This window comes from Grampus griseus (assembly GCF_964374135.1).
Source record: "Grampus griseus genome assembly, chromosome: 1".
In the NCBI taxonomy this organism is placed as follows: Eukaryota; Metazoa; Chordata; class Mammalia; order Artiodactyla; family Delphinidae; genus Grampus; species Grampus griseus.
In genome coordinates this window covers 56,877,533-56,899,413 of record NC_139017.1, presented here as the reverse complement: position 1 = coordinate 56,899,413, position 21,881 = coordinate 56,877,533, and the positions used below count along the sequence as shown (strand labels likewise).

The 21,881-nt window shown below is 39.8% G+C and overlaps 1 protein-coding gene across 1 annotated transcript; it reads left to right on the top strand.

The window, feature by feature from the left end:
- The first annotated feature begins 1,605 nt into the window (after positions 1–1,605).
- Positions 1,606–21,614, top strand: MRPS14 (mitochondrial ribosomal protein S14). The gene is made up of 3 exons (XM_082659093.1): positions 1,606–1,715; positions 15,524–15,682; positions 21,161–21,614. The coding sequence occupies exons 1-3, from the start codon at positions 1,671–1,673 to the stop codon at positions 21,341–21,343; spliced, it is 387 nt and encodes a 128-aa protein (XP_082515219.1). The 5' UTR covers positions 1,606–1,670; the 3' UTR covers positions 21,344–21,614.
- The last annotated feature ends 267 nt before the right edge of the window (positions 21,615–21,881 follow it).

Below are 21,881 nucleotides of genomic sequence, written 5' to 3'. Positions count from 1 at the left end.
TATTTTACCACAATTTTTTTTAAGTTACAATGCTGTTTAAAGATGCTTTCAGAACTAGTCTTACAGAAAGAAAACAAAAGGCTGCTGTGTATAAAGCTGACTCACCTACTTCGTGAGCTAATTGTGTTACTGAGTCTAAGCTCGTACTGCCCACCACACGACAGGCCAATAAATCAAGAGACAAGTTGTTGGGACAAGGAATAGTGACTTTATTTGGAAAGCTGGCAGACAGAGACAATGGTGGACTAGTCTCTTGAAGAACCGCCTTCCCAGAGTTAGAATTCAGGCTTCTTTTATACTAAAAGGGAAGGGGGTAAAGTCTTGGTTCTGGCCAGACTCCGGAGGGGACGAGTTAATTGCTTCCTTCCTGCAGCCATTCACAGGTGGGCCTGGTCAGGATGTTTCCCGTGAGCTAAATAAAGGTATTTTAGCTTAATGCTTATTATCTAGGAGGCAGGGTTCCCAGAAATGCACCATTACATATAATTTAAACTTATAGGTAACATCCCTTTAGTGATTAACTTGTAATAGAATACAACTGCAGAAGATAACCCTCAACTGTGCAGAGGTATTACATGGGCTAGAATTAGGACTAGATGCCTGCCTGACACTGGTTCAGGAATTTTCTGATTCTACCATGACAGGGGCTTATGCTGTCCTTTCCTGCCAGCTGGCCTCAATCAGTCCCTCCCCAGTTCATTACACATGTTCCAATACACTTGAATCTCTCTCTAAAGAAAGGAGTCTGCACTCAGCTTCCTTTCCCAGAAGACTCCTGTCCAATAATGTAGATGCAAATAGCACACAGGGGAATCTCCTCACTTCATCAATCAGCACATCTAAAATACAGGTCTTTGCCAAGCTAATACATACTCCTTGATACTCTTCTACCAGGGTGGTAGGTGGGTGGTACTTGCCTTACATCTACACAAAGTAAAGGAGTCCCACAAAAGGTTCATTCCAGACCAAGGACATTTGCTATGAAGATGAACTGAAAGTACCCTTTCAGCAATTTTTAAACGGCAATGCTTCCGGCCCCAGCCCCGCCCCCGAAAAAAAAATATTTTAAGCGCTTTTCACCTAAAGCTCCAATACACAATATACATATTTTTAAACATATATATTTTTTAAACCCTAGACATATAAATGGGAAGTATAGCATTGCCATTCTCAACATGAGCACTATCTGAGAGATTTGCAAAATCCACACAGGAAGGAGGACAGAGAAGGAGGAGCTGTCCATACTTGTAGGTTTCTGGCAAGTAGCATCCTAAATTAATGGAGGATACAGGAGAAGTAGGTTGAGCGAGAAGAATTTGGGGAAAGAGAAATTAGTAACAATGAACTGGTAGGTAAGGGAGGGTGGAAAAGGAGCTGGGTGGGGACGAAGGTAATTTAAGAGGGTGTGTAAAGCGCTCAGGAAACGAGGAACAGACAATGACCGTCAGACTCCAATATCAGTATCACAGCTCCGCTCCCAGATAGTTAATTTGCCCATATTCCGTTGAATACCGCGAGAACGTACATCCAATTAACTACGCCCTCCTTCCTATACGCTAAAGACCCGCCTGCCGCCCCGCCCCCTGCGGCCCAGGTCCCGCCCCTCGTGTCCTCGCTGTATCCGGCAGCGTTAATAAAGTTGCAGCAGTTTGACATTTGCGGCGGACAACATGGCGGCCTCCACGCTCGGCTTTCTGCTGCGGACAGTCCGGCAGGTCTGCGCCACGCCCTTATACCCTCCTCCCCCTCTCCTCTGAACCCCCAAACCCACGGGTCCCCCACTATTATGCCAGCTGTAGCGCCCAGTGCAGACTCGTCTCAGGGTTTTCGCTCTGCCCACTTCCCTCCTCCGGCCTGCTTCAGGGGAGGGCCGAGCTGCAGATGTAAATTTGATATTCGTAAGCTTAGAGCTGACTGGCGTTGAAAGCTACAGATTGACAGATAAGGAGTGTAGGTGGGGAGAGAAGGTGTCCGAGGAATGAGGCCCCAGAGCCTTCAATGTTAAGAGAGCCCAGCAAAGCAGACTTGAAAGAAGCAGAGCGAGGGAGGAGAGCGTGGTGGCCCGGAAGCACTCCAGGAGCAGGGAGTGGGCAACTCTCTGCTCAAAGTCAATTAAAAGACGAGCTGAGAATTGCTTGTTGGGTTTAGCAGAGTGGAAATTGTTGGGACCTCGATCTTAGCGTTTCGATGGCGTGGTGGGGGCGAAAGCGTTCACGACAGAATAGGAGGAAAGAAATTGAAGACTACGAATATAGACAAGCCTTTGAAAACGCTTTGCCGCAAAGGGGAGCAGAAAAATGGGTCAATAACTGCAGAGGAGGTGGGTTAAGAGTGGGTGTTACGTGTTATTTTTTTTTTTAACGTGACAGAAGTAACTGCATGTTTTTGTGTTAAAGGGAAAGGTTCTGTAAAGTGGGGAAAATGGATGATGTAGGAGAGGGAAGAATTGCTGGAGCTGTACCGCTGTGTAGGCAAGAGATGTTGAGTTTTATGTTCAATTATTTGGTCGTAGGAACATAGTTTATCTGTAATAGCGTTGTCCAGTAGAAATAAAATGCCAACCACATATGTAACTTAAAAGTTTCTAAGTGGCCACATTAAAAAAAGTAAAAAGCAGATGAAATTAATTTTATTAAAATATTTTATTTAACTAGGTATGTCAAAAATATTATTTCAATATGTAGTCTTATAAACGTGATGTATGAGGTATTTACATTCTTTTTTTCATACTAGATCTTCAAAATCAGGTTTGTATTTTATACTTAAAGCACATCTTAGCTTGGATGCTAAATTTTCCACCATTAAAATGGAAAATGTAAGAGCTTCCCTGGTGGTGCAGTGGTTAAGAATCTGCCTGCCAACGTAGGGGACATGGGTTCGAGCCCTGGTCCGGGAAGATCCCACATGCCGCAGAGCAACTAAGCCCATGCACCACAACTATTGAGCCTGTGCTCTAGAGCGCGCGAGCCACGACTCCTGAAGCCTGGGCACCTAGAGCCTGTGCTCTGCAACAAGAGAAGCCACCACAAGGAAGACCCAAGGCAGCCAAAAATAAATTTTAAAAAATAAATTTATTTTTTAAACGGAAAATGTAGTCCTACCAAAACACTAAAGTTAATGTTTATCTTGCTTCCGTTTAAATTTTTTAATTAATTAAAATTAAATAAAATTAGGAATTACGTTTCTCTCGTTATATTTCAAACTCACTAGCTGTGTGTGGTTAGTGGCTACTGTATTGGACAGAGCAGATCTTTAATAACAGGATGGAATGTAGTACATGTGACTACAGATGCTTTTTTAAAAATTTATTTTAATTGAAGTATGGTTGATTTGCAATGTTGTGTTAATTTCTGCTGTACAGCAAAGTGATTCAGTTATACATTTTTTTTTCATATTCTTTTCCATTATGGTTTATTATAGGATATTGAATATAGTTCCCTGTGTTATTCAGTAGGACCTTTTTGTTTATCCATTCTATATAATAGTTTGCATCTGCTAATCCCAAACCCTCATCTGTCCCTCCCCCTTGGCAGCCAGAAGTCTGTTCTCTATATCTGATTACAGGTGCTTTTAATTTCGTAATTAAAGAGAAATTGAAGTCATCAGCTAAATGTGGGGATGTGGGAGCAGGTGTCAGAGATTTGAGGAAAGATGGTGTAAAATAGTCAAGAGTAGATCGGAAGAATAGTGGCAAGAATTAGAGCCAGTACAGTGAAGTGAGAGAGGGACCAGGGAGTTGAGGGTGTCTGAAAGATGACATTGTATTTACGGACCATGGAATTCAGGCTGGGTAAGCGGGAGATAGGAAATCAAAAGCTGAGAGCCAGTGAAGAGCTGGTAGGAACAATGGATCAAAAGTCTCAGAGGAGCTGTTATGAGGTGTTAGAAGGAGCAAGCTAGAAAGAAGTGATAGAGAATGAGATACACACAGCTGAGACAATGGAAGGCTTGCACCTACTGGTAATAAAAGACCTAGGGCATGGAAGTGAATAGGTAAAGAAGAGTGGAGGACAAAAATCACTGGAGGAAAAGAGTTCGAGGAATGGAGAGATCACAGTGTAATTTCATGTGTGTTGAGATCACCAGGAATTAAGACAGGAAGAATATTGGAGAGAGCGACAGTGAGCCAGCATTTACAGTGAGTGAAAAACGAAAGGGAATGGTGGGGGCTGTGGTAGATGACTGTAGTGGTGACCTGTGGTGGGAGTACAACCCAATGGCACAAGAGCCAAAGCTTACTTTCAGGAAGGAGGGACAGTCTGGAAGCTGCAGCAAAGAGCTAGGAAGCTTTCTCCCACTCGTGAGAGAAGAAAAGAGCTACGGGGAAACTATCTGGGATTCAAGATTCTCTAGAGCAAATATCTGAAGGAGATGTTAAGGAATTGAGGATTTAGAAAATTTCGGCGATGGTAGACCATGAGTTGAAGAGGGCCCAGTGGAAGAGTTTTAGGAGGTGAAGAGCGGTGAGAGAGAGGGGCAGGATAGGATAAGTACAGAACAATGCAATCTTAATATATAAAGCACTGTTATCAACTGGTAAGAAAATACTGACAATAGAAATGTGGGCAAAGGACATACACTATTTACAGAAGAAATTACTATAATAGACCAATAAATGTTTATTTTAAAAGTGTATTGCTTTTATAGTCAGAAAGAAAGTTGTGGAAAAAGAATGAAAGGTGTTTTGTTTTGTTTTCTTAAATAAATAGAAACCTGTTAGGAGATGGTAAAGAGGATGTTGATTAGGAATAGTCTGGAAAAGAATTGAGGGGAAAAATGTTTAATTTTGTTTTCTAATTCTCTTTAACTTTCAATGTCATAGATAAAAACAAACCTTGCATTGACCCTTAATGTGAATTGTTTCTCTCAGCCAAAATGATCTCCTCAGACCTTACCACTATATCTTGTTCATTTCCTCTTTTGGTTTGGAAAAACTTAACCTTCTCTTCTTTCCTTTCCATGATGCTCATTTCCAGCCACAGTGACCACGTGTTCATTTGACTCAGTCGTGTCAAATCGATATTGAAATTTCCTTCATGCTGTCTTATTTCCAAAAAGCAGATTTTAGAGTTGTTGTATTTCCCCATGAGACTTTGAAGCATTGAAGATGCTCAGTTTATCTTTTGTTAATAGATTGAAAAAACGTTTTCTTTCTAATTTACTATTCTCATTTTCATCTTTATATTCTGTATAATGCTGTATATATATTTGTTTCTAAAACAGCAGTTATAAGAGACCATCATTATTTTCTATAGCTGCAATTTAACGAACATATAATATTTGCTCTGGTTTGGGGGAGACTAGAGTTTCTAGTGGCCTATACTCTCTCTGCCTGTACTGTCAGTCAGAATTGTAAACTCGCACCATGTAAACATGTGACAATGAGGAGCCTACTATTTTATTACTGGACAACTCATGCTAAGAAATATTAGGTCAATGATAATTTCAAATTATAATTTTGAAATAATGCTTTGACCCAGCAGTTCTGCTTCCAAGAATTTATCCTACTGATACATAGAAATATATATGAAATGATTTACATAAGACATTATTCATTGCAGCATTGTTTATAATGATAACTGGTGAGGTATGGTCTAGCTGTCCACCAGTAGGTCACAGGATAATAAATCATGATGTATCTGTGGGGAGGAAAAAGTAACTGCTTTATCTTCTTCTAAGTTCTCAGCTGGGGCCCTTGTAACAAGAGAAAATCATACAAATTTGTAAGTTTTACCCGACACAGGAAGTTTCACAGGGAAATGAAGACCCAAAGAAGTTAAACCTGAGTAGTTTTGTGCTAGGTTTGATGAAGCCTGGAAAGTCATGGGGAAATTTGATAAGACAAAAGGTATGGGCTAAGTGTAGAAAACTAAGGGAAACTTAGCAAGGCCTGTTATTCAGATTCTTCTCAGTGTCCCTCAGGCTTCAGACATAAAGATGCTTCTTTCATGCCCTGGCTATAGGGAGGGCACCTCTCACATAAGGGTCTTATGACCTGTTTCAGGGGAAGGTCAGAAAGCCCTTCTTGCACCTGCTGTTTCTCAAATTCCATTTGCTTGAAATAGTCAGTATGCCAAAGGAGCCATATTTTGAGGTAGTGTCTCCTGAACCTGGTCACATCCATATAGTGGAATATTATGTGACCTAAAACAATGTGGAAGCTTTTTGGCATATGGATATGGAAAGATCTCCAAGATGTATTGTTAAATGTGAAAAAAGGGGGTAGGGGAAGAAACATGGGAGTGGGCGTGTGTACATGTATTTTATAGACAAAAATCTCTGGAAGGCTGCACAAGAAACTAGTAACTGGATACCTCTGGAGGTGGGGGTGTGGTCACTTGGCTGGTGAGGGACGAGGTGGGAGGGTGAATCCACTGTATGTCTATACTTTTTTAAAATTTCATTTTTTTATTGAACTATAGTTGATTTCAGCAAAGTGATTTGGTTATATTTGGTGTGTTTTATATATTTTTTTCGATTCTTTTCCATTATAGGTTATTATAAGATCGAATATATTTCCCTGTGCTATACTGTAAATCCTTGTTTATCTGTTTTATATATGCTAATGTGTATCTGTTAATCCTATATTCCTGATTTATCTACCTCTCCTTCCTCCCGTCCTGTTATCCCTTTTGGTAACCATAAGTTTGTTTTCCGTGTCTGTGAGTCTGTTTCTGATTTGTAAATAAGTTCATTTGTACTATTTTTTAGATTCCACATATAAGTTATATTTGTCTTTCTCTGACTTGCTTCACTTAGTATGATAATCTCTGGGTCCATCCATGTTGCTGCAAATGGCATTATTTCTTTTTTATGGCTGAGTAATATTTCATCTTCTTTATCCATTCACCTATTGATGGACACTTAGGTTGCTTCCATGTCTTGGCTGTTGTAAATAGTGCTGCTATGAACATTGGTCTTCATGTATCTTTTCTAATTAAAGTTTTTTTCCAGATATATGCCCAGGACTGGGATTGCAAGATCATATGGTAACTCTATTTTCAGTTTCTTGAGGAACCTCCATACTGTTTCCCATAGTGGCAGCACCAATTTACATTCCCACCAAAGTGTAGGAGGGTTCCCTTTTCTCACAACCTCTCCAGCATTTGTTATTTGTAGACTTTCTGATGGTGTCCATTCTGACCTGTGTGAAGTGATACCTCATTTTAGTTTTGATTTGCATTTCTCTAATAATTAGCAATATTGAGCATCTTTTCATATGCTTGTTGGCCATCTGTATGTCTTCTTTGGAGAAATGTCTATTTAGGACTATTTAGGTCTTCTGTCCATTTTTTGTTTTTTTTTTATATTAAGCTGTGTGAGCTGTTTGTATATTTTGGAAATTAATCCCTTGTCAGAAGTATTGTTTGCAAATATTTTCTCCTAGTTGGTTGGTTTTCTTTTTGTTTTCTTTATGATTTCCTTTGCTGTGCAACAGCTTAGTTTAACTGGGTCCCATTTGTTTATTTTTATTTCCATTTTGCTAGAAGGTGGATCCAAAAACATATTGTTGCAATTTATGTCAAAGAGTGTTCTGCCTATGTTTTCTTCTAGGAGTTTTATAGTATCTAGTCTTACATTTAGGTCTTTAATCCATTTTGAGTTTATTTTTATCTATTGTGTTCAAATTTCATTCTTTTGCACATAACTGTACAGTTCTTCCAGGACCTTTTAATGAAGAGACTGTCTTTTCTCCATTGTCTATTCTTGCCTCCTTTGTCATAGATTAATTGACCATAGGTGTGTGGGTTTATTTCTAGGCTTTCTATCCTGTTCCATTAATCTATGTGTCTGTTTTTGTTCCACTACCATACTGTATTGATTTCTCTAACTTTGTAGTATTGTCTGAAGTCAAGAAAGGTGATTCCTCCAGTACCATTCTTCTTTCTCAAGATTGTTTAGGCTTTTTGGGGTCTTTTCTGTTTCCATATAAATTTAAACATTGTTCTAGTTCTGTGAAAAATGCCATTGGTAATTTGATATGCCTTTAGATTACACTTGTCTTTTTCTTGTGGTTGATTTCTATCTAATCTATTGCCATTGGATTGCACTGAATCTGTAGATTGCCTTGGGTAGTGTGGTCATTTTAACAATATTGATTCTTCCAACCCAAGAACATGGTATATCTTTCCATCTGTTTGTGCCATGTTCAGTGTCTCTCAGTTTTTGCAGTACAGGTTTTTTGCCTCCTTAGGTAGGTTTATTCATAGGTAGTTTATTCTTTTGATGGGAAACTTTAACTGTGCTGTCAACTTTGGAGAAGTATCCCAGTTGTACCATGTTGGGTTGGCATTGTACAGAAATGAACAGCCATATTGGTCTAGAAACGTTAAACATAATTTTTTCCATTTGTACAGGGGTAGCACACTGTATTAAATATGTAAGGTCTTATCTACATGGGTTTGATTACAGAAACTAATAAAGTATTCTCTAAATAAAAAAATTGTTTATATTATTGTTAATAATATAAATTGTTTATATTGTTAATATAACAATATAAATTGTTTCCTCAATTTCTCATTCTGATATTCCATTGTTTGTGTATAGAAATGCAACAGATTTCTGTGTATTAATTTTGTATCCTACAACTTTATCAAATTCTTTGACGAGCTCTAGTAGCTTTCTTGTGGCGTCTTTAGGATTTTCTGTGTATAGTGTCATCTGAAAACAGCAACAGTTTTATTTCTTCTTTTCCATTTTGGATTCCTTTAATTTCTTTTTGTCTCTGATTGCTGTGGCTAGGACTTCCAGAACTATGTTGAATAAAAGTGGCACGAGTGGCCATCCTTGTCTTGTTCCTGATCTTAGAGGAAATGCTTTCAGCTTTTCACCATTGAGTATGATGTTAGCTGTGGGTTTGTAATATATGGCATTTATTATGTTAAGGTAGGTTCCCTCTGTGCCCACTTTCTGGAGAGTTTTTATCATAAATGGATGTTGAATTTTATCAAAAGCTTTTTCTGCAACTATTGAGATAATCATATGCTTTTTATTCTTCATTGTTAATGTGGTGTATCACACTGATTGATTTGCAGATATTGAAAAATCCTTGCATCTCTGGGATAAATCCCACTTGATCATGGTATATGATCCTTTTAACCTATCGTTGGATTTGGTTTGATAATATTTAGTTGAGGATTTTTGAATCTATCTTCATCAGTGATATTGGCCTGTACTTTTCTTTTTTTGTGTGGGTTCTTTGTCTAGTTTTGGTATCAGGGTGATGGTGGTATCATAGAATGAGTTCAGAAGTGTTCCTTCCTCTTCCATTTTTGGGAATAGTTTCACAAGGGTAGTTATTAACTCTTCTCTAAATGTTCGGTAGAATTCACCTGTGAAGCCATCTGGTCCTGGACTTTGGCTTGTTGGGAGTTTTTAAATTACCAACCCAATTTCACTACTTATAATTGGTCTGTTCATATTTTCTATTTCTTCCTGGTTCAGTCTTGCAAGATTGTACCTTTCTAAGAATTTGTCCATTTCTTCTAGGTTGTCCATTTTATTGGCATATAGTTGCTCAAAGTAGTCTCTTATGATTCTTTGTATTTCTGTGGTGGCAGTTGTAACTTCTCTATTTCTATTTTATTGATTTGGGACTGCTCGCTTTTTTTTCTTGATGAGTCTGGTAAAGGCTTATCAATTTTGTTTATCTTTTCAAAGAACTAGCTTTTAGTTTCATCGTCATTCCTATTTTTTTAGTCTCTATTTCATTTCTGCTCTGATCTTTATGATTTCTTTCCTTCTACTAACTTTGGGTTTTGTTCTTCTTTCTCTAGTTGCTTTAGGTGTAAGGTTAGGCTGTTTATTTGAGATTTTTCTTGTTTCCTTGCATCTCTAAACTTCCCTCTAAGAACTGATTTTGCTGTGTCCCATAGATTTTGGATTGTTGTGTTTTCATTTTCATTTGTCTCCAGGTATTTTTTGATTTCCTCTTTGACTTATTCAGTGATCCATTGATTGTTTAGTAGCATATTGTTTAACCTCCATGTGTTTGTGTTTTTGCAGTCTTTTTCTTGTAGTCGAATTCTATCTTCATAGTGTTGTGGTCAGAAAAGATGCGTGATATGATTTCAGTTTTCTTAAATTTACCAGGGTTTGCTTTGTTGCTCAGCATGTGATCTATCCTGGAGAATGTTCCATGTGCCCTTGAAAAGAATTTGTATTCTGCTGCTTTCAGATGGAATGCTCTATAAATATCAATTAAGTCTATCTGGTCTAATGTGTCATTTAAGGCCTGTGTTTCCTTATTGATTTTCTGTCTGGATGATCTGTCCATTGATGTAAGTGGGGTGTTAAAGTCCCCCACTAAAATTATTATATATTCTTGTATTGATCCTTTGATCATTATGTAGTGTCTTTCTTTGTCTCTTGTAACAGTCTTTTTTTTAAAGTCTATTTTGTCTGATATAAATATTGCTGTTCTGACTTTCTTTTGATTTGCATTTGCATGGAGTATCTTCTTCCATTCCCTCACTTTCAGTGTGTATGCGTCTTTAGATCTGAAGTGTGTCTCTTGTAGGCAGCAAATATACTGGTCCTGTTTTTGTATCCATTCAGTCAGTCTGTGTCTTTTGGTTGGAGCATTTGGTCTGTTTACATTTAAGGTAATTATCAATATGTATGTTCCTATTACTATTTTGTTAATTGCTTTGGATTTGTTTTTGTAGGTCTTTTTTTGCCCTTTTTTCTCCTGTTCTCCTGTGTTGTGATTTGATGACTATTTTTAGTGGTATGTTTGGATTCCTTTTTCTTTTTTGTGTCTGTATCTATCATAGATTTTTGTTTTGCAGTTACCATGAGATTTTTGTATAGGAGTCTATATTTATGCATGCTTGTTTCAAGTTGCCCATCTCTTAATTTCTAATGCATTTTAGCTACACTCACTGCATTTGTAGTCTCCTTTCCTCACTATTACTGTTTTTTGGGTTTTTGGGTTGTTTTTTGCGGTACGCGGGCCTCTCACTGTTGTGGCCTCTCCCGTTGTGGAGCACAGGCTCCGGACGCGCAGGCTCAGCGGCCATGGCTCACGGGCCCAGCCACTCCGCGACATGTGGGCTCTTCCCAGACCGGGGCACGAACCCGTGTCCCCTGCGGTGGCAGGCGGACTCTCAACCACTGCGCCACCAGGGAAGCCCACTGTTACTGTTTTTGATTTTACATTTTACATCCGATTGTTTTGTGTATCGCTTAACTGCTTACAATGGTTACAAATGATTTTACTACTTTAGTCTTTTAACCTCCCTACTAGCTTTGTGCATGGATGATTTTCTACCTTTATTGTATGTTTGCCTTTATCAATGAGCTTTTCCATTTTGTAATTTGCTTGCTTCTAGTTGTGGCCTTTTCATTTCCGCCTGATGAAGTTCCTTTAGCAGGTGCTGTAAAGCTGGTTTGGTGGTGCTGAATTCTTTTAGCTGTTGCTTGTGTGTAAAGCTTCTGATTTCTCCATGAAATCTGAATGAGAGCCTTGCTGGGTAGAGTATTCTTGGTTGTAGGTTTTTCTCTTTTATCACTTTAAGTATATCATGCCACTCCCTTTTAGCCTGTAGTTTCTGCTGAAAAATCAGCTGATAGCCTTATCAGAGTTCCCTTGTGTGTTATTTGTTGCTTTTCCCTTGTTGCTTTTAATAGTCTCTCTTTATATTTAACTTTTGTCATCTTTCTTACAATGCATTGTGGTGTATTCCTCTGTGGGTTAATCCTGTATGGGACTCTCTGCACTTCCTGTACTTGGGTGACTGTTTCCTTCCCCAGGTTAGGGCAGTTTTCAGCTATTATCTGTTCATTTATTTTCCAAGACCACCCTTTCTCCCTCCTTCTGGGATCCCTAAAATGCCAGTATTAGTGTGCTTGATGTTATCCCAGAGGTTTCTTAAGCTGTCCTCATTTCATTTCATTCTTTTTTCTTCTTTCTGTTTAATGGCAGTGATTTCCACTACCTCTGTCTTCCAGCTCACTGATCCGTCCTTCTGAATCATTTAGTCTACTGTAGATTCCTTCTAGTGTATTTTTTATATCAGTTATTGTATTTTTAGTTCTTTATATTCTTTATATTTTCTAATTCTTTTTTAAAAACTTCTGATTTCTTGCTCTGTGCATCTATTCTCCTCCCAAGTTCTTTGATCGTCTTTACAATCATTACTCTGAACTCTTTCTTGGGTGGATTGCCTATCTCCACGTGACTTAGTTGTTCTTCTGGGGTTTTATCTTGTTTATTCGTGTGAAACATATTCCTCTGTTGCCTCATTTTATGTAAATTGCTATTTGTGTTTTTAATGTATGTGGTAGGTTGGTTTCGGTCCTCCACCTTGGAAAACTGGCCCTCTGTAGGAAACGTCATTTGTGTCCCAGCAGTGCACTCCCCTCTCATCCCTCAAGGATCAGGGGCCAGCTGGTCCCAGGGTAGTGTCTGGCCTGTGTTTGTGGACTCAGTCTGCAGGCTGCGGAACTGTAGTTTTCGTGCTTCTAGTGACTGTCCCCTGGTAGGTGAGCCTGGTGTAGAGGCTTGTGCAGGCTTCTTGGTGGGAGGGGCTGGTGCCTGTCCCCTGGTGGGTAGAACTGGGTCTTGGTCCTCTGATGGACAGGACCATGTCTAGGGACATATCTAGAGGAGGCTGTGAGCTCAGGAAGTCTTTAGGTAGCCTGTCTGCTGATGGGTTTGACTGTGTCCCTGCCCATTGTATTGTTTGCCTCAGTGCCTCTCAGTACTTGAGCCTATGCATGGGTGGGGCCAGGTCTTTGTGCCAAAATGTCAGCCTCCACAAGAACTCACACATGCAGATGAATGCTCCCTGATACATCAGGCACCAGAGTCTGTGTCCCCAGGGTGGGCCACAGCCACCTCCCCAGGAGACCCTCCAAGACCAGCAGGTAGGTCTGGCCCAGGCTTCTGTCAGATTACTGCTTTTGCCCTTGGTCCGGCGCATGTGAGATTTTGTGTGCGCACTTTGAGAGTGAAGTCTCTATTTCCCCCATTCCTGTGGAACTCTTGCAATCAAGCCCCACTGGCCTTCAAAGCCAAATGCTCTGGGGGCTCCTCTTCCCCATGTCAGACCCCTGGGCTGGGAGTGGAGTCTGACAGGCTCAGAACTCTCACTTCTTTGGGAGAACCTGTGCAATATAATTATTCTCTAGTTTGTGGGAAGCACACCTGGGGGTATGGGATTTGATTATATCATGAGTGTGCCCATCTCATTGTGGTTCCATCTTTATGTATTTAGATGTAGAGAATCTTTTCTGCTAAGTTTCAGTCCTTTTTAACAATGGTTCTGCAGATTGTTCTGATTTTCGTGTGCTCGTGAGAGGAGGTGTGCTTAGGGTCCTTCTCTGCCATCTTGGCTGCTCTCCCTTCAGCATTTTTATTACTTCCTTTTTGGACTTGGAGTCATGTAGACTGGAGAGGTCTGTTTCATTGCTTGTTCTTTCAGGGGATTTCACCTGTTCTTTTAATTGGGAGTAATTCTTCTGCTTTTTCATTTTACTTATATTTCTCTTATTCTGAATTTATTTTTTTAAGTATTAAATTTATTTATTTATATTCTATTTTTGGCTGCATTGGGTCTTCGTTGCATGTGGGCTTTCTTAGTTGCAGCAAGTGGGGCTACTCTTCATTGCGATGCATGGGCTTCTCATTGCAGTGGCTTCTCTTGTTGCGGAGCACGGGCTCTAGGTGCATAGGCTTCAGTAGTTGTGGCACACAGGCTCAGTAGTTGTGGCTCACGGGCTCTAGAGCACAGTCTCAGTAGTTTTGGCACACAGGCTTAGTTGCTCCGTGGCATGTGGGATCTTCCCAGACCAGGGCTTGAACCTGTATCCCCTGCATTGGCAGGCATATTGTTAACCACTGTGCCAGCAGGGAAGTCCCTCTTACTCTGAATTTAGGGAAAACGGTTGTCTACTGTGGTTTTGAAGGGCTGTTTTTATCTGTGAGTGACCCTGTGTAGACTGTATGAGTCCAGTATTTTTGGTGCGAGGGCTGTTTTTGGCTTGCTGTGTCTTTCCTCAGGGTGTACTGGCCCTTGTCTTCTTGATATAGGTGGTGTGTTTGATATTGTGTTGACTGGAGCCTGCACTGGATGTTGGGCAGGACCTCCTCTTTTCTCTGTGATTGTTAACAACCCTGTCAGGGGTAGAGTCTGCTCCCCGTTTGTTGGAGTGGAAGCCCCTAGATCCGATTCTAAGCTTCAATGTGAGGTAGGCAGGACTAGAACACCCCCTCTGGGAAAGGAGCCCCTGTGCGTTCCTCCCCAGGAGCTGTTTGCTGTGGTGTGCAACTCTGTGACACTGCCTGCCATCTGGTGTGCACACCCACAAAGATCACTGTTGCTGGCACTGCCCTCGGGGGCTGCATCTGCTGCAGGAGTGCTTGGAATCGGCTTGGAGGTTAGGTATGGGTGAGAAACCCTCACAAAACCATGGGCGAGAAAGTCCTCTGGAGCTGCAGCCCCACACCTAAAGCAGGAGTGCCAGTGATCACCTCAGTATTCAGTGCCGCCTCCATGTGTGTGTGCCCACAAAGTTTGCAAAACCCACTGCAGTTGGAGCTGTGCCCTGCTGTGAGCATGCTGATAGTGAGGCTGCTATAGTGGACTCATGCCCCTCCCTTCCCATGTTGACAGTGGGGCTCCTATGGCAGCCTCATGCTCCATCCTGTGCACACCCCCAGTTGTGGCTCGGGCCACACTCCAGGCCCTTTGGGCTGTCTTCACACAGCCAAACCGAGTCATCTCCCCAGGTCTGTCTACTGAGTTTCAACACCCAATCACTATGCACGCCAGCAGGTGCACCTCAGACTGGAAAATGTGGCAATGTGGCAAAGACCGTCTGTGCTGGTCTCTCTACCCTGTGGGGCAGCAGACCAGCTCCTGCACTGTGCTTTTGAGCCTCTGAAGCTCCCTAGCTGTCCCAGCAGACCTCCCAGCCAGTGAAGGAGGCCCCCAGGGTGAGGGAACCTTTCGTCTTTCACAGCTCCCTCCCAAGGGTGCAGGTCCCATCCCAATTCCTCTTCTCCCTTTTCCCTTCATCCTACATGGTTTTGTGGAAATCTTTCTTGCAGCTTTGGTTGTCTGAGATCTTCCTCAGGCTTTCAGTAGGTAGCATGTATGGATTGTTCTACGTTTAGATGTATCTTTGGTGTATTTGTGGGAGCAGGTGAGCTCCATGTCTCTCTACTCCACCATCTTGGCCTCCTCCCCCTTTCTATACTTTTTTGACTTTTGAACCATATATTTATTAACCTAAGTAAAGGTAAAACAGAATTATATAAAAAATCTCAGAAAATTTTTCACTTTCCAACCCACATTATTAGCATTGTATTAATTACCACCATTTTGGCTTAATGTATGTCCATAAAAGTTATTTGTTCTGAATTAAGAAGTCTATTATTTTAAATTATTAAAGTTATCCATAATTACTTGGGGGATAAAAGGTCATAAATAGTGACTAAAAGAGGATCACAGGATGGAGAAACTGCCAGAGTCTGGGTCTGACTGTTCTTCACTTGTTCCTTGTCTCTGTCTCTTAGGTGGTTCCTTCATCAGCTTCAGGCCAAGTTCGAAGTTACTATGTAGATTGGAAAATGTTGCGTGATGTGAAGAGAAGAAAAATGGCCTATGAGTATGCAGATGAGAGGCTTCGGATCAATTCTCTCAGGAAGAATACCATTCTGCCAAAAGACCTTCAGGTTAGCTAAGTAAGATGAGTATCTACCATAAAATCATTAAATCAAATCAGATCACTTTTAATACAGTTTGTTGTGACTTAGTATCAATATACTTTCTGGAGAATGTAATCAGATTTTTTTCAATCAACGTAAACAAATACCCTTGTAACTGATTTTGATGAGTTTCAAATTAAAAAAGAACTATTCATTCTTAAGTAGCTCTTTAACCATTTCATTAGGTGATGCTTAGAAAGTACTGATGCATGGTAACCACACAGAAATTGGATAGTTATTTCTCCAATCATCCCAATCATTCACCTCTCAAGGCATTAGGAGTCTTTGCCAATGCGTGGGGCCAGGTGCCCAGCACATGGCCTACACCGTTCCTTATCCAGGGCCATCCCTAAGCCTGCCTCTCCGAATTCCTGTGCCCATGCGGTGGCCTTCCATTTAGGTTTACTTTCTTGTCACACTCTAACTTGAATAAGAGAATGTCACCTCTGTTTGATTCCCTGAATCATAAGTCCTGCCTAACTGGTGACATAAAATACCTGCATTCAAGAGTCTTATCAGGGACTTCCCTGGTGGCGCAGTGGTTGAGAGTCCATCTGCCGATGCAGGGGACACGGGTTCGTGCCCCGGTCCGGGAAGATCCCACATGCCACGGAGCGGCTGGACCCGTGAGCCATGGCCGCTGAGCCTGCGTGTCCGGAGCCTGTGCTCCGCAACAGGAGAGGCCACAACAGTGAGAGGCCCGTGTACCGCAAAAAAAAAAAAAAAAAAAAAGAGTCTTATCAGAGAGTATAACTCAAATTCAAAGCCATTAAACTTATCAAAAGCTCAGAGTAAATAATATTTCATTTATATAAATTCGGAGAATCATATACAGGCCCCTCATTACTGTGGATTCTTTTTAAATCTTGTCTAAATTAAGCCAGATAAGCAGAAAACTGAGTGCCCTGGACCATTCTGTTATGACTTTTACTGTAGTGACATTAAGCTACTTGCCTATATTTAGCGAGTAATAAGAAGTGGCTCCTGAGAAGCTCAGCTTAAGATGTTGTGGAGGACAAATGTATGAAGATCCCCAGAAGAGTCTGTGGTATGAGAACCAGCAATAGCTGTGCAGAGACTCTATGAATCATGGGAAGTGATCATGGCACTATGTTGCTTGCCAACTAGCTTACAAGTCAAATTTATGCCCCAGTGCTAACATACTTACAGGCTCTCACAGAATGCTCTTTTGTTTCATTTTCCCTTTGCCCAATTTCCTCATTTGTACACTGCCTTAAATCGTTACATTCACACATATGTAAACAATTTGTAGGTATTCTTCAAGTTCTGTCTCCATGAAACTTTACTTCATTCTGCCAGCCCAATCATTTCTCCTGTCTCCATAGCATTTACTGTCTACCATTCATTGACTTAATCATGTTGTTTTATATAATTCTCTCAGTATTTCTTTTTTTTTTCTTAATAGTATTTCTTAATAGCACATGCATAAGCTTTTGGAGATCAGGAACTACTCTTAATGCTTAATAGTTGATATAAATTTAGTGGCTTTCAGATACATTTTCTCATTTATGTACTTCTAATATGTTAATTATTTTGCTTCCATCATAGTCTAGTACAGGGTCAATCACACACATACACACACACACACACACACATACACATGCACACACACGCACAATAATACACGTACTTCAACCACATACATAAGACTAAATCTGTACTGACAAAACCTTAGTGCTAACTACTGCAGTAATCTCTGTTTTTCTCCCCTGAACCATTTTTGCCCTTACCATATTTATTTCCCTACGTTGCAAATGATCTTTTAAAAATGTAAGTCTCACTTGATCACTCGTCTTTGCATCTCCAGCCGTCAGAGTCTTTACCGTAGGTGTCAAGGTTCTGAGGGCTCCTGCCCTTCCTTCTTCTTCAACTTCACCTCAAACCACATTTTCCTCCTACTTGATGTTCAGTCCAGAGGTTTCAGACTTTTATGATTCAAAAATCTTATGGGAAATAACCTAACTTACACCTCAAGGAACTAGAAAAAGAAGAACAGGTAAGCCCAAAGTTAGCAGAAACAAAGATCAGAGCAGAAATTAATGAAAATAGAAACCGGAAAAATTAAAGATCTGTGAAACTAAGAGCTGGTTTTTTGAAAAGATAAAATTGATGAGCCTTTAGCTTGGCTAACCTAGTAAAGAAGACAGAAGACTCCAATAAAATCAGCAATGAAAGAGGAAACATTACAACTAATACCAAATAAATACAGAGAATCATAAGAGACTGATAAGAGCAATTGTATGCCAACAAATTGGCTAGCCTAGAAGAAATGGATAAATTCCTAGAAACACATAACCTATCAAGACTGAATCATGAAGAACTAGAAAATCTGCAGTGACCAATAATGAGTAAGGAGATTGAATCAGTAATCAGAAACCTACTAAGAAAAGCCCAGGACTGTGCCTTCATGAGTGAATTCTACCAAACATTTAAAGGGGAATTAATGCCAATCCTTCTCAAACTCTTCCAAAAAATTGAAGAAGAGGGAAGCATTCCCAAAGTCATTTTATGAGCCCAGCATTGCCCTGATACCAAAGCCAGATCAGGACACTACAAGAAGAAAACTACAGGTCAGTATCCCTGATGAATAGAGATGTAAAAATTCTCAACAAAATACTAGGAAACCAAATTCAACAGTTTTTCCTCTAAGATCAGGAGCAAGACAAGGATGTCTACTCTTGCCACTTCTGTTCAACAGAGTACTAGAAAGCCTAGCCAGAGCTATCAGGCAAGAAACAGAGATAGAAGGCATCTAATCAGGAAGGAAGAAGTAAAACTCTCTCTATTTGCAGACAACATGATATTATATATAGAAAACCCTGAAGACTCCACCAAGAAACTGTTAGAACTAATCCATAAATTGAGTAAAGTTGCAGGTTACCAAATCAACCTACAAAATTTAGTTGTGTTTCTATACACTGACAAACTATCTGAAAAAGAAATAAAACAATCCCATTTACAATAGCGTCAAAACTAAACCTAGAAATTAAGAAGGTGAAAGATTTGTACACTGAAAACTATATGCACTGATGAAAGAAATTGAAGAAGCAAAAATAGAAAAAATAATCTTAAAATTTGTATGGAACTACAAAAGACCCTCGAATAGTCAAAGCAATCCCGAGAAAGAAAAGCAAAAAAAAAAAAAAGCTGGAGGTATCACATTTCCTGATTTAAAAGCTATAATATTCAAAATTGTATGGTATTGGCATAAAAACAGACACCCAGAAATGAAGCCACAGATACATAGTCAACATATATTTGACAAGGTAGCCAAAAATACTCAGTGGGTATTGGATAGTTTCTCCATAAATGGTGTTGGGGAGACTGGATATTCGCATGTGAAAGAATGAAATTGGACCCCTATCTTACCGCACTCACAAAAATTAAATTGAAATGAGTTAAAGACTTAAAGGACAGATCTGAAAGTGTAAAACTGCTAGAAGAAAACAAAGGGTAAAAAAGTTCTTTGCCATTTGTCTTTGCAGTGATTCTTTAGGTGTGACACCAAAGGTGCGAGCAACAAAAGCAAAAATAAGCAAGTAGACTACATCACACTAAAAGAAACAACAACATGAAAAGGCACCCTACAAAATGGGAGAAAATATTTGCAAGTCATGTACTTCATAAGGGGTTAATACCCTGAAAATGTAAGGAAGTCATACAACTCAGTAGCCCCCCAAATTTTTTTTGGTTAAAAAATGGGCAGAGAACCTGAATAGACATTTTTCTAAAAAAGACATAAAAATGGCCAACAGGTACATGAAAAGATGCTCAACATCACTTATCAGGGAAATGCAAATGAAAACACAAAGAGCTATCACCTCACACCTGTCAGAATGGCTACTATCCAAAAGACAAGAGATAAGTTTTGGCGAGGATGTGGAAAAGAGAACCCTTGTGCACTGTTGGCGGGAATGTAAATTGGTGCAGCCACTATGGAAAACAGTATGGAGGTTCCTCAAAAAGTTAAAAATAGAACTACCATGTATGATCCAGGAATTCCATTTCTCAGTATAAATCTGAAGGAAATGAAATCACTAGATAGAAATAGAAGTGATATCTGCACCCCTATGTTCACTCCAGCATTATTCACAATAGCCAAGACATGGAAACCACTTGAATGTCCATCAACAGATGAATGTGACACTCAGTGTGATTCATACACAGGCACAGAGTACGATACTATTTAGCCATAAAATAGAAGGAAATCCTGCCCTTTGCAATAACGTGGATGTACCTTGAGGGCATTATGCTAAGTGAAGTAAGTCAGAAAAAGACAAATACTGTATGATCTCTCTTATATGTGGAATCTAAAATAACAAATTCATAGAAACAGAGTAGAATGGTGGTTACCAGAGACTGGGGACTGGGGAAAATGGGGAGATGTTGGCCAAAGGGTACAGACCTCCAGTTTTAAGGTGAATAAGTCCTGGGGTTGAATAAGTACAACATGGTGACTACAGTTAACAATACCATATTATATACTTGAAAGTTGCTAAAAGAGTAAATCTTAAGTGTTCTCACGCACACAAAAAAGTAATTATGTGGGGTGATGGAGGTGTTAACTAACCTTATTGCGGTAATTATTTTTCACAGTATATACATGCATCAAAATATCACATTGTACACCTTAAACTTATACAGTGTTATATGTCAATTATATCTCAAGAAAGCTGGGAAAAAATCGTTTGAGGAGACAACAGAAATGCATTCATACATTTTCCAAAAGAGAAATGAGAATGTCTGTAGCAGCTCTATTTGTAATAGCTCAAAACTAGAAACTACCCGGATGTCCATCAGCTGTACAATGGATAAATGAATTATGGCATATTCACACAATAAAAGTTAGCACCAATGAGAATGAACAACTTACAACACATGCACCAGTATGAAGACTCTCACAAGCATTTTATTGAGTGAAAGAAGCCAAACAGAAATGAATAAAAAAGAATGGTTTTTATTATACTCCATGGTTACATTTATATAAAATCAAAACAAGAAAAATTCATCTGTGGTGTTAGTAACCAGGTTAGCTCTTAGCCAGGAGGTCAGTGACTGAAAGGAGGCAGAGGGAAGGCTTGGGGTGCGGGTAATTTTTCTTAATCTAGTTGCTGGTTACACAGCTACGTTCTGTTTGTGAAAACTTGTTGAGCTTTACACTTATGGTTTGTGGATTCTTGTGTATCTACGTTGTTTCAATTAAATTTTGAAAAATTACATTGTATGTCAAACATTTCTGTCATTTTTCTGATCTGTTTGTTTCTACTCAGAGCTTAAATTTCACTATGGTGTCCAGGGTTCTTTTGCCAAACTTGGCTACATTAATGAATCTAGCCCTTCGTTCTCTTCCTCTGAGCATTAACTAATCATCTAGAATAAATAAATGCATGTGATCTGTGTAAATAATGTTGTGACTTCCCTTAGGAAGTGGCTGATGAAGAAATTGCTGCCCTTCCCCGGGATAGCTGTCCTGTTAGAATCAGAAATCGGTGTGTTATGACATCCCGTCCACGAGGTGTAAAGCGGCGCTGGAGGCTTAGTCGTATCGTCTTCCGTCACTTAGCCGACCATGGGCAACTGTCTGGGGTGCAGCGAGCAATGTGGTAATAATCAGCTCCAGAACCTACTGAGCTTACAGGAAAACCAGTTCTGGCAAGAAGAGACTTCTCTAATAGACAAAAACCTAGTTTTTATGGGGGTCCAGAATAAAGGTCTTCTCTACCTGATGCTATCTATAGTTAAATTACTTATAAATTTTAAATGAAAAAATTTGGAAGTTTCATTCTGTCAGTGAATTATCTTTTCTCCTGGACTTAATAAATTACTGTTCCCAAGCATAGTGTGAAGAGTAGAGTAATAAAAAATATTTCTGTGGAAATATGGTCTGTATAGTTGTCTTTTCCATCATGTTTATTAATCTTTTAGCAACAGGTAAGTGTTCCTGTACTTTAAGAGCATTATTTCATACAGCAGAATTATCTTCTTGTTAATTCAACTCATTGACATGCATGTCAGTGCTCATCTATGGCAGTTTTTAATCCTGGGATGGCTACCCTGACCTGCACAGCTCACTTTACTCTTAGTTGATTGTTAGACAATACATTGGAAAGTAAAGCTGATGCTCTGGATTATCTAACTAATGCTC